Raw genomic sequence first — 13,969 nt, forward strand, 5'->3', positions numbered from 1 at the left:
TGATACAAGCTGCAGGTGGCACTGGGTGCCTCAGGCCTCCCTGCTGAGCTCACACAGAGCAGCACACAGCTGCCCCAGGCTGTCACCTGTCCTGCCCCTCAGAGGGCCACTTCCCTGCCCTGGAGCCTGCCCCTCGGAGGCTGTGAGGGACGGCAGCAGCTGCCAAGAGGAGCAACCTCCCTTATCCAGGACATCCTGAGACGCCCCCACTTCACCCAGACCAGCCCTCTGTGGGCCCAGGTGGGTGCACAGAATGCCTTCGGCTTGGCAGAGAAAAGAATCAGGTGCCTGGTTTCCTCCAGGCATGGGGAGAAACAAAGTTCCAGGTGAACAAGTACAGCTCAACATCCTGACAGGGAGAGAATAAGGACGCAGCGGGAAAAGGAAAAAAAAAAAAAAAGAGGAGCAGGACAGCATTTGGAAACTGTTCGCAGTTGGACAAGTTGGGTCAATGAGGTAGAGAACGCATTTTAAAAAGCAAATCATCGAAAGGCATAAATAGAGACAGAAGTGGAGCGACCCCAATGTCCTCCCGGTCCAGTTTTTGGTATGGTTTCCCCTGGAGCTGGAGTCTTGGTGTAGAGTGCCATGACTCATGCGAAAAACTATAAAAGATTTGGCAAAGAACCACCAAGTTGGAAACCTTAAATCTCCAGTTTCCAGGGCTAATCTCCCCTCTCTTCCCATTTCTCAGCATTACTGGAAACCAGACTTACAACGTCCAGGTGTCAGTCTTCAGGAAGTGACGCACGTGACAGCAGAGGGGCATCGACTTGCCAGGTGTCCCCCAAGGCACCAGGGCCTTTCGCTACCCTCCTGCCACCCTGCACCCCCTCCACCATCTCCCAGACTAGAGATGCATGAAGGACAGACACAAGCGACAGTTAAGGCACAGGCTGCTCTGCCCACTCCTTGCTGGAGACCCCAAGCTCTGGTGTTAAGGGGTCCGTATCGCCTCCTCCACACTCAGCACCCAGTTATCGCTCATGAACACTTATTAACGGTGATCAGTGTTCGCTGAAGAGGGCGCTTGACTGCTCTTCAAATCTCCAGTCACTAGTGTCACTGGGCAGGAACGTCAGAAACACCCCTAGCTGGTGAGAGGCCCAGTGGCTCTAAAGGGGTCCCCGCCCACCCCACCCACAGATTCACTAAGCACGTGGGCGACTCACCCACGTGGCTGTTCCCGGCCTCTCAAAAATTTCCACTGCTTCTTCTCCAGTTCCCCCCAAAACTTCCATCCATCAACCTAAGTCGATAAGCCATGAATTACTGAGCTCGCAGGAGATGGATCATGAATATGTATGAGTGTGTTTGGAAAACGAGACTGTAAAACAAATGGCCTCCATGGTGGCTTTTAAGAGGCCAGCGGCACATGTGCCTTTAAGGAAATGGCTAAGATCATCCTAGCTATGTATTTTGTTCAAATAAGTTTCCTCACATAAGGGATGGGGCGGGGGAAGAAAACAGTCTTTCTGGTGGGTTCTTTGCTGTGTTTCCAAGGGCACTTGAATGGAATAGTTTGCTGAATGAAACACAGCTGGCTGCTCTTCCCCAAACGCAAAGGTACAGGCTTTCTCTGAGGTCACGGTCATTACCGCGACGGTCTGTGAGCTGCCTGCAGAAAAGGATGGTGTGTCATTATGTTTCCCTCCATCCATCCTTGACTTCAGCTCACTTGCCTCCAGGTCTCCGCCTCCAGCTACCCCACACAGCCCCACCGTCTGCCCTAATTTCCCAATGGTCTCCAAAGAAGGGAGCCAAACAGCCCACAAAACAGACCATCCTAATCTATGAGGCACCTGACAGAAATGATGTGATGGAGCCCAGGGGGCCATTTACACAACCTGGGTCCCTCTTCTAACCCTCCTGGAACCAGGGCAGCCCTAAAGCCATCTCTGGCTGCTACTGCCTACTGTGCGAGGGAATCCCACCAGCCTGGGGCCCCTGAACACAGATTTCTCCAAGATGGTGACAAAGCCAGTCAGCCCACTCCACTTCTGTTCCTGTCTGCACCCGATCAGCCTGGTCACTACAAATACAGTGGGCGGGGGGCGCACATCTCTCTCTACCTGGGGACCTTCCTCCAGAACCAGCATCATCCTCAGACATGGATTCATCACCTAAAATATACAGCACATCATGGTACCCACGAGGGTCGGGAGCAGCAAACTTTTCTGCCAGACAATATTTCAGGCTTTGGGAGTCACAGCTAGTCTCTGTTGTAAACTCCTTTTAAAAAAAATCTTCAAAAAGCATAAAAAGTTCTTAATTGCAATAAAATATACATGACACAAAATTTGCTATCCTAACTTTTTTTTTTTTTTTTTTTAGGGCTGCACCCATGGCATACGGAAGTTCCCAAGCTAGGGGCTGAATCAAGCTGCAGCTTGCAGCTGCCGGCCTATACCACAGCCACAGCAATGGGGGATCCAATCCGCATCTGCGACCTATACCACAGCTCACAGCAACACCAGATCCTTAACCCATTGTGAGAGGCCAGGGATCGAACCTGCAACCTCATGGTTCCTAGTCAGATTCGTTTCCGCTGTGCCATGATGGGAACTCCTAAGTGAACTTACTTTCTAAAGGAATTTTTAGCCAATAGCTTTATATAAAATCTTTCTTTTATATTAAAGGAAAGTGTCACGCTCCCAGTGTAGGGGTTTTTTATTATTATTATTATTATTATTATTTTCGCTTTTTAAGGGCCACGCTAGTAGCATATGAAAGTTCCCGGGCTAGGGGTCAAATTGGAGCTATAGCTGCTGGCCTACACCACAGCCACAGTAACACCAGATCAGAGCCACCTCTGTGACCTACACCACAGTTCACGGCAACTCCAGATCCTTAACCCACTGAGCCAGGCCAAGGATCAAACCAGCATCCTCAGAGATACCAGTCAGATTTGTTTCTGCTGAGCCACAATGGGAACTCCCCATCCTGACCATTTTTAAATGTACGTTTTAACAGTATTGTGTACATTCACACTGTTATACAACCAACATCACCAGAACTCTTTGCATCTTACCAAAACTGAAACTCTCTACCCAATAAACAACTCCATGCTCTCCCCTCCCCCAGCCCCTGGCAACCACCAATCTACTTTCTGTCTGCACGAATTTAACTGTTGTAGATACCTCATGGAAATGGAATCAAACAACATTTGTCTTTTTATGACAGGCTTATTTCACTCAGTGTCCTCAAGGTTCATCCACATTGTAGCAGATGTTAGAATTTCCTTCCTTTTTAAAGCTAAATGATAATCTGCTGTATGTATATACCACATTTCTGTTTAGCCATTCAACTACAGATGGATGTAAAAACAATTCTATTTTTTATTTGATGATGAAAGTTTTTTTTTTAAGATTTTTTTCTATTATACTTGATTTACAATGTTCTATCAATTTCTAGTGTACAGCAAAGTGACCTAGTCATGTATATGTGTATGTGTGTGTGTGTGTGTGTGTGTGTGTGTACTCTTTTTCTCACCTTATCCTCCATCATGTTCCATCACAGGTGACTAGATAGGGGGAGTTCCCATCATGGCTAAGTTGTTAGCGAACCCGACTAGCATCCATGAGGATACGGGTTCGATCCCTGGCCTTGCTCAGTGGGTTAAGGATCTGGCGTTGCCGTGAGCTGAGGTGTAGGCTGCAGACGCGGCTCGGATCCTGTGTTGCTGTGGCTCTGGTGTAGGCTGGTGGCTACAGCTCCGACTGGACCCCTAGCCTGGGAACCTCCATATGCCGCAGGTGTGGCCCTAACCAACAAAGAAACAAACAAAAAAGAAATGACTAGATATAGTTCCCTGTGCTATACAGCAGGTAGAAACCATTCTTACTCTCTGGATATCCAAAAAGAGGCCACGGGCTGGATCTACCCCACAAATCATAGCTGCCAATCCTTTCAGAGAGGCATCAAAAAATATAACACAGACCAGAGGTTCTAAAATTTTCTCAGTCTCTGGCACCTTCAGTATATCAGTAGTGTTTTCACATTTATTAAGCATTTAAGCCCAAAGAGCTTAACATGTGGTTAAGTCCTAACAACTTAACCTCTGTGGGGCACTGGAACCTCAGAATCAGGCTGGACACTGCCAACCTCTGTCCCTGTTCCACAGGGATTTTTTTTTTTTTTTTTTTTGTCTTTTTGCCTCTTGTAGGGCTGCTCCTGCGGCATATGGAGGTTCCCAGGCTAGGGGTCCAATCAGAGCTGTAGCCTCCAGCCTATGCCAGAGCCACAGCAACACAGGATCCGAGCAGTATCTGTGACCTACACCACAGCTGACGGCAATGCCGGATCCTTAACCCACTGAGCAAGGCCAGGGATCGAACCCGCAACCTCATGGTTCCTAGTCAGATTCGTTAACACTGAGCCACAACGGGAACTCCAAGAAGGATTTTCAAGTGATACTAACTTTTAAGCACAGGACCCACCAAAAACTCAGTTTTGCATAAGAATGATCATATTGAAGGGAATGTCTATTTCAAGCCGAAAGGGACTCACTTCAAGTTAGTTAATTCACATGGTGTCCAACAGGTGTCGTCATCGTACTTCCCTCATAAATGCAGGCGCTTTTCTCGGAGTTCCCTGGGGAAGCCCAGGGTTCCTCGGTACACTGCCTGGGAACTGCAGATAGCGCCGGTTTCAGATAGTCAGGGCAACAGGGTCAAATACCAAGAACATGCCACATAAAGGAAAGGAACACTCGCTCAGTGCTAAATGGCTGACAGGGACACTGAGCCACTGATTCCAGAAGAGATGAGCCGTGAGCGCCCATGGTCAGGGACAGGTGTCGGGTGGAATGGGATTAAGGCCGCCCCCTGAAGAGAGAGTAAGGCCCCGTGGGAGAAAAGCAAGCCAAGCAGATGGACTCAGTGCAGAAGAGGCCCTGAACCAAGAGCCAGGGAGGCCTGGGGAGGAGGGTGTGGAGCAGTGTGCAAGCTGAGGGGACCCAGGAGACGCACCCCTCAAGGTTTCAGAGGCAGGGGGTGCATGTAAACATGTGTTTAGAAAACTTAATCCAGGAGTTCCCATTGTGGTTCAGAGGGAAAAGAACCTGGCATCATGTCTGTGAGGATGCGGGTTCGATCCCTGACCTTGCTCAGTGGCTTAAGGATCCAGCATTTCCAAGAGCTGTAGTGTACATTGAATATGTGGCTCGGATCTGGTGTGGCTGTGGCTGTGGGGTAGGCTGGCAGCTGTAGCTCTGATTCGACCCCTAGCCTGGGAACTTCCATATGCTGCAGGTGCAGCTGTAAAAAGAGAAAAAGAAATAAAGAAATAAAATTAAAAATTAAAAAGAGAAACTTAATCCAGCAGCTGTGCGTGCAGCCACCTGAGGAAAGAAGATGCAGCAGTGAAACGCATCAGCGAAACTAACCCTAGTCCATGTGAGATGGGAGCATGGACATCATCAGGAGAGAAACAAAAAGGACCAAACTAAACACCTGTATGGGGAAAAGCTGGCCCTACATGAGGGGAGAGCATGAGCAGAGACTCGAGAACAAGCCAGGCTCTGGACCAGGTAACTGGGGGCGGGGAGGTGGGTGTTATCACACAAAGGAGGTGTGCAGAGGCTAAGGTGTCCTGGAAACAGAAGATATCAAGCGCGGCTTTGGTGACCTACATCTGCAGGCCGGCCTCTCAGATGAAGCGACCCAGCTGGTAGCTGATCCCAGGCTGAAGGCAGAGCCCAGGGCCTGCCCCCACTTTGGGCAGGAAAGGAGGGCATCAGATCAGGGGAGCTACAGACTGAAGAGAACAGGAGAGCCCAGAGGGTGGAGGCCATGGAGAAAACAGGCAATTCCAGTCGAAGCCTCAGGCTTGTACATAAAGCCATTCCCTGAAATCCCACTATTTTTAAACCAGTCTTGAAAGTGCATCTGATGATCTGATGAGGGGAAACCGGCAGCTGTACACAGGGGGGTAGGAGGGCAACCTTCCTTTTTTTTTTCCTGCCATGCCCGTGGCATGCAGAAGTTCGAGGGCCAAGGATCAAACCTGAGTCACAGCAGTGAATCGAGCCCCTGCGGTGACAATGCCTTAACCCACTGCATCGCAAGGGAACTCCAGTCTTCCCTGCTCTTGAACCTCCTTACTTTCTGATTTTGCTGTTGTTGCTGTTCCCCACCACTTCTCAAAATGCCAGTCCATCTGCTGGCCTTCTCTTGTCCCCACCTCATTGTCCTTGAGACCCTTATCAGCAGACACCCCTCTGCACGCAAACTCCCTGCTATGAACAGAAAGGCTCCCCTGCCCTGGGCATCCAGCTGGGGCCTCTCCTCAGCCCTCACGCTCCGGGGGGTGGGGGCGCCTTTTATCCAAATGCGTACCCTCGAGCTCTGTGCCCAGCCATCCTGCCCCACGGGCGCCCCTTCCAGGCTCAGCCCCGAGTCACCCTCCCTAAGTACCCACGCTGCATGGCCACGCCCCTCACCACTGCCTCCCCCACCCCCACCCCCGGCTCCCTTCCCTGTTCTAGCACTTATCTTAGCCCATCTTGTTTTAAGTTTGTGGTTGCCCTGTCACTCTCATGGGTCCCAGATCACAAACTTCACAGAGTCAAGAGGGTTTTTCCATGGCCTCCATCTCCCCATGGGGGCTGCGAGCACACCCTTCGTCTGTTGCATGCTCACGAAGGGGTCCCTGAACAAACACTACTATCCTCTGATGCATACGGGATGGCAGGATCTGCCCTGGAAGAGGTCTGAGAATACCTCTGCCCATGACAGTATAGTTTTCAGAATGCTCTCATGTTTGGAAGTTTCCACTGTGGTGCAGTGGGTGAAGAATCTAACTGCAGTGGCTCAGGTCACTGCAGAGGCTTGGGTTCCATCCCCAGCCCCACAGAGTGGGTTAAAGGATCTGGCATTGCCATAGCTGTGGGGTAGGTCGCAGCTACAGCTCAGATTCAGCTCCTGGCTGGGGGGACATCCATATGCCATGGGGGCGGCCATACAACACAAAACAAGAATGCTCTCGAGTTTGAGGAAAGATGAATATGCTATTCCCCCTGTGCAGCTGAGGGGAAAAGACTCAGGGTAAAAGCTTGGCACAAGGAGGTCACATAGCAGCAAATACAAGAACAGGGATTAGAACCCAGATTTTTTTTTTTTTTGGTCTTTTTAGGGCCGCACCCACAGCATATGGAAGTTTCCAGGCTAGGGGCTGAATAGGAGCTACAACTGCTAGCCTACACCACAGCCACAGCAACGCGGGATCCAAGCCATGCCTATGACCTACACCACAGCTCATGGCAGCACCATATCCCTAACCCACTGAGCAAGGCCAGGGATTGAACCTGTGTCCTCATGGATACTAGTCAGGTTTGTTAACCACCGAGCCACAATGGGAACTCCAGTACCCAGATCTTCTGACTCATGGTCTAGCACCCTTCCTCCACACGCCCTGCCCCTGTGTGAATCCGTGTAATAATAAGCTTGACCTGCTGATAGCCTGCCTGTGCCTGAGATATTTCTTTGCTGTTTATTCATGTCTCGGATATTGTTAGCATCATATCTGCCCATCACAATAAAACTATGTGTTAGGTTCCAGAGGATAAGGATATCAACACATTGAGTCAGGCAGTAAGTGTGAACCATACTTTCCTATGGGTTTCTAGACAATTTTAAGCCTCAATTTACGTAAGCACCAAACACCAGCACAGGGTCGTGGGGGCCGTATCTCCCTGCTGATGAACACGCCACCACACTGAAACAAGTGCGGACGGGTGCTGACAGCTTCCACGTGCCCGGCTCCAGCCGCTCTTGGTCCTCTCCACCCTGCCCGGAGCCCCAGGTCACCCACCTGGAGCACTTTTCCTCCACGGTTCCCCGGCCACCTGGATTCCACTTGGGTTCACCCGGTGGGAGCCCAGGAGGCAATCGGAGGAAGGGAAGAGAATGAGGTTTGGCCAGGTATTCCCCTGACTCCCTCTCACATGGTTGTGACCATGTCTGAAGTTCCTGGTTCTCATCAGGCGACCCGGTCCACCCAGCTCTCTGACTCTTGACACATTCCGTCCCAGGCTGGTAACCTGCCCAGGATATGGCCACAAACTCTCTGACACTCCAACCACCAAGAGGTGGGCAATCAATACTATATACGGAATAGATGGGTAGCCAGGACCTACGGTTCAGCACAGGGAGACCTGTTTCGTCTGTGTGGTAGCTGGTATGGGAAGAGAAACGGGAAGAGAATCTGAAAAGGACTGGATGTATGTATATGCATAACTGATTTACTCTGCTGTACGCCTGAGATGAACACAACTTTGTGAGTCAACTACAATCCAATAAAATTTTTTTTTCTTTTGTCTCTTTTTTCTTTTTAGGGCCATACCTGCAGCATATGGAAGTTCCCAGGCTAGGGGTCGAATCAGAGCTGTAGCTGTCGGCGTACACCACAGCCACTGCAACACGGGATCCGAGCCACATCTGAGACCTACACCGCAGCTTGTGGCAATGCCAGATCCTTCACCCAGTGAGCGAGGCCAGGGATTGAACCCCCATCCTCACAGATACTATGTCGGGTTCTTAACCCACTGAGCCACAATGGGAACTCCCAACAAAATTTAAAAAGAGCCTTGAAAGCTCTGTGACTACTGTGAACAAAATACGGCAGAAGGGACACTGTTCCAGTGTCCAGACCGGAGCTTGTACTAAGGGACACTCAGGTGGACCTGTTCCTGGAAGAACAGGAACAGCCTCCCTCAGATGGCACAGAGGGCTCGGACACTGCAGCCCCCCTCTCCACGCCCAACACCTGGGGTCCAATGTGCATCGCAGCCCCACAGCTCACCTGCCTTCCCCGCCGCACTTGATTCTTTCTCTCTGACAAGCGTTTCCCTCGTGAAACCCTGCACAATTTATTCTATCTTGGCATCCTCTCCTCTGAGGACCCAGACTGATACGACCACACCATTAACTATTGTATTTGTAAATACTTAATGTATAACATACATATTATAGAGTAATCACAATATGTACATGTTTATATTTATATATAGATACATAAAATTTTATATATATAATACAAATTTATATATTTATCTATTTTATATATGAATACATAAAACCAGTTGTATACAATGCGACGTTTATATCTATGTCTAGGTCTAACTCCTAAAGGATGTATATTAACACCGTATCATCTTCTTTAATGTGACTTTCACAAAGTATGATTCTGACCTATTTCCAAACACATGCCCTTCCCTACAATGTCCAAAATAGGCACCTAAATCCCTTATTCAAAACCCTGAAGACCGTGAGTATTTTGGAATTCCAAACTTTTCAGAAAGGAATAGGTACATCTGCCATATCTGACATAATCAACCAGCAGGTCTGGGCAGAACTCTATAATCAAATATACGGATAGTTCTTTCACGAAACATACAAACAGTAACACAGTGGTATAAAAACAAAAACCTCAGAGTTCCCGTCGTGGCTCAGTGGTTAACGAACCCGACTAGGAGCCATGAGGTTTCAGGTTCGATCCCTGGCCTTGCTCCAACTACAGCTCCGATTAGTCCCCTAGCCTGGGAACCTCCGTATGCCGCAGGTGTGGCCCTAGGAAAAATAAAATTTAAATAAATAAATAAACAAATAACCTCAGGACAGTTTCAGGTATGGTTTTGCCACCAAGTTGAGTTCAGCAAGGGTAGACTATACTGCCGTATATTAATTATTTTCTAAAAATTCAGTTTTCAGAGTGTTTAGAATTTCTGAGCTGCGAGTAGGGGACTGAGGACCTTATGTCCCCATTACAGAAAACTCTGCAGCCCCTTAAAAAACACCAGCTACTCCTTTATGCCAATAGAGAAGAGAAAACAACCGTCCCCCGGTGCGGGGTGGACACCATGCAGAGAGGGCAGGGTCCTAGTCCAAGGACACAGTGGGGGGGGGCACACAGCAGAGGCGACCTTCCCCGTCAAGACCCCACTCCCCGCCTTTCACTACCCACAACCCTCTGTAACAACTTCATCTCTGGTTCAGAAATGCTGTGCAAACATTGTTTATGCGTATTGGTCATGATGTGGGAAAAATTTTAAGCCTGAATTTATTTATCTTATGAGACAGAGAAAGTTCACCTCTGCACACAGCCTCCGTTGACAGCAGACAATGACCATATTAGACATCAACTCGGGGCTGACATGGTCCACAAAGAAAATGTATTTACCAATATTAAATAAGGCTCAAGGCAAAGGGCACAAAAGTGGGAGATACCGACAGGATCCCCTCCAGTCGACCTAAGAAGACCTGAGACTCCCGAGGAGGACACAGGGTTGTGTCTGCTCCACCCGGAGCTCATCAAGAAACATCCAGTTCCGGACGCCCTCCTCTGCCTGAGCCCCTCGTCCTGCACACGTCAGAGGCTCTTCTCAGCAGCCAAGCTGGGAGCCCAGAGCTGGAAAGGGGGGGCCTTTCACTCCCCCTGCCCTGCTTCTCCCTAAACCTTTTCATTCCAAGTGGTAGAAACACAAACAATAAACGATCAAGAGCAGGGAGAAAAATAAATTAAGAAGGAAATATTCTCCGAGTCACTAAACAGCCCAGGGAGAAACGGTCTACCATGGAAAAAAGGTAAGGAATCCTAAATAGGGATGGGAACTTCACATCTAATATTATGATATTACTTTTGTATTTTATCTATTCAGAATTGACTGTTTTTGCCCCACAATAAGCAGGTATTAATAACCTCACCCAATTTTTTCAACCTCATATTTTAATTACGGCATAATTGAGAACAATATTAGTTATAAGTGCTGTTATTTTTCTCTGTGAAGCACTGTCTGGGGATGTACTGAGCGCCAACACTCTCCCTGGCATTTTAACAAACACCAATCCATGTGTGTGCTGCTTATTCAGCACCCCCAAGTCTAAGGGACTTCGTCCCCAGGGAACAAAACACGTGTGAACCCTACCCCCAAGGAGCAGGCAAAGCACTGCAGAGACACTGCCCAAAGCCCTCTGCATCGAATGATTCACTTCCACTTGTGCCAAGTGCTGTGTAGGAAAGGACTCAGTGACCAGGCAGAGCCTCATGACAGCTCTCAAGGTGGATCTCACCCTCGATTATGGATAAAGCATTAGTAATACCTGTAACCTTGGAGTACACTAATTATAATAACACAAAATATCCTGAGCAAAGAATAATCACAATGATCACTATTATGATATAACTTGGGAAACTGTTTTATGTCAACCAATGAGAATATGGATGGGAATAAATAAGGAAGAAAGTCTACATGTACGGGGAACTATATGGATAACAACTGCCTAAGAATTTCCAGGACCCTGTTCTATTCCCCCAGAAAGGAAAATTCCTCCACGCAGAGGCTTAAAGACTTTCACTACAAGATACCCACCCTTCCTCCAGGACAGCAAAGTACTAACACAAGGACAACCTAGAAACCAAGGCAAGGTTTGTGTTTCCAAAGACATGTCCCGTATTTTCCAAGACAAACTTAGTGTCCGAGACTTGGTTCCCTTGTGCCCATAAGCCACCAAAATAACGTGGAATCCTCAGTATTTTGAGGTCCAAGATGACCTGAACCTAGAAGTAACACAAAAATCTTAGTCTGACCAAGTAACCTGCCTGTCGTGGAAAACACCACTGCTGTGCTTAAAAGGCACTAAATGCTAAGAGGTGGCCAACCATCTTCCATCCAGACCTGCTGCTCTAGAGGAGAATGCCCATCAGCATCATGCCAGGCTTCAAAGGTGCCCTCATCAGGTGTTCTTGGATTCCATAAAATAAGAGTACGTGGAAACAGGCCTTTCAGGTAGATCAAGGTAGGCATTCCATCAAAAGACATGACAGTGTCCCCTGCTTCCTGCTTCTCTCCTTGCCAGGGCTGGCAACTCCAATAATTTGACAAAGATTCTCTGAACTAAAGACCATACATGTCTCTTTACTTAGTGAAGAAAAAACAAAACCAAAAAAACACAGCTCCATAAAATCCGAATTCTAGGTCCATGGACATCTGTCAGCTCATAATAGAAAAGACATCAGCTGATTTATTATACAAAATAAGGGCACTGCAAGGAACTCAGAGTGATGCTAATGAGATGGCCAACCTTAACTTGCCTTTCCTTTAATTCTTGCTGTCACAAAACTGTTAGAATAAAAAATTATGTTCTATTAAGGAGACGGCAATTCCCATGGCACTTGTGGCACCAGCGCCCCCCTCTTTGTCCACAGTAAAGCTCACAGTCTCTATGACAGACTTGTTAGGCTCAGAGGACAGCTTAACAGTGAGGCCCAAGCAGCCACCACCTGCGGGCTCAGGTGGACACAAGAGCTGCCAAGGCTCATTTAGACCACCTTACCCCACATTCACAAGGTCCTGCTCCATGACACCAAATGGATCCCATCGGACTTAAGCTGTTGTCATCTTTGAGACCTGTGTTTGATAATGGTAAGAAATACGGATGGAATGAGAAGGAAAATAAAGTGCAAGTCACCATCAAGTCAGTTACACTGTGTTTGCCTTCCTCAGTTTCCATCCGTTGTGCTACAGAGGAGAGAGTCCATTCGCCAATCACCAACCTTATGGAGAGCAGGAGCCAAGACTGGGACCAAGAATCCATTGTAAATATAATTGACAAGCTGATTACGAATCAAGGGGTGCGCCACCTACGAGAGAAACAGATAGTCATGGAAAGGACAGAGAGCTCAGTCTTTAGGTCTTCTTTAAATCAGACATGTCTGGGTGCACCCTGAATTCAAAAAGGAAACCCAAATGTTGGCCATTTATTCCAAGGCTAAAGAATAATTCAGACTTCAAACCACCATCCAATTTTTTTTTTTGTCTTTTTGTCTTTTTGCCATTTCTTGGGCCACTCTCGCGGCATATGGAGGTCCCCAGGCTAGGGGTCTGATCGGAGCCATAGCCACCAGCCTACGCCAGAGCCACAGCAACGTGGGATCCGAGCCGCGTCTGCGACCTACACCACAGCTCACGGCAACGCCGGATCTTTAACCCACTGAGCAAGGGCAGGGATCGAACCCGCAGCCTCATGGTTCCTAGTCAGATTTGTTAACCACTGTGCCATCACGGGAACTCCCACCATCCAATTTTTGCAGGTGGTTTATGCCAGTGTAAAGAACCTGGACCTTCAAATTTTAAAATGGGTAATTTTAAGTTTCTATTTGAAAAAAACAGACAATAAATAGACTGAATATGTATATGGACTCGTAAACTATAGTCCACAGATGGGAAAATATAATTTTTGCTCTGTAACTTCATCTATGTCCTATCTCAACTTGTGACTAATTTAAAAAAATAATAACTGTCAAAATGGACAAGGGAATTCATTCGTTTTGCTGGCAGGAAAAAAATTTCTCATTTTGAAATATATTTTCTGATCATCATTTACATCAGGGAGGAAGGCATTTAGAAAATATTTGCATAAAAAGTGGATACTGTTAAGAAGCAGAAAACATTCTCAGAGGTACAACACTTCCTATATCTAATTTTCAATACATATTTAGCATGGATAAGCCTTACTAATATCCTCTTTTTTTTAGCCTTTTTTGTTTAGTCCCTGAGCCAGGCATCAAATCCGAGCCACAGCAGTGACCTGAGCTGACAAATCAGATCCTTGCCTGACAATGCCAGATTCTTAACCCACTGAGCCACCAGGGAACTCCCTAATATCTTTTATAAATACAACTGTCCCACAGTATCTCTGGGGAATTGATCCAGCATGCTCCTGCCCTACCAGGATACCAAAACCTGCAGATATTCAAATCCCTTGTATGGTATTAGTATTTGCATATAATCCACACACATCCTCCCCTACACGTAAATCATCTCTAACCTACTTATAGTACCGAATAAAGATAAATCGTTGTAAATACAATGTACACGCTAGGTAAAGAGTTGTTGGCACACAGCACATTCAAGTTTTGCCTTTTTGGATTTTCTGAATTTTTTTGGAAATATGTTCAGATCCTCTGTTGG

The 13,969-nt window shown here is 47.5% G+C and overlaps 1 protein-coding gene across 3 annotated transcripts in view; it reads right to left on the reverse strand.

Annotated features, from left to right (window-relative positions):
* FHIP1A (FHF complex subunit HOOK interacting protein 1A) overlaps nt 1–13,969 on the reverse strand; it is a 272,404-nt gene that overhangs the window by 56,711 nt on the left and 201,724 nt on the right. For all 3 annotated transcript variants that reach the window (XM_047798353.1, XM_047798351.1, XM_047798352.1), the window contains one exon: nt 12,553–12,639. In XM_047798353.1, the coding sequence (XP_047654309.1) occupies nt 12,553–12,639 (87 nt within the window). The remainder of the gene's footprint in view (nt 1–12,552; nt 12,640–13,969) is intronic.

This window comes from Phacochoerus africanus, chromosome 10 (assembly GCF_016906955.1).
Source record: "Phacochoerus africanus isolate WHEZ1 chromosome 10, ROS_Pafr_v1, whole genome shotgun sequence".
Taxonomy (NCBI): Eukaryota; Metazoa; Chordata; class Mammalia; order Artiodactyla; family Suidae; genus Phacochoerus; species Phacochoerus africanus.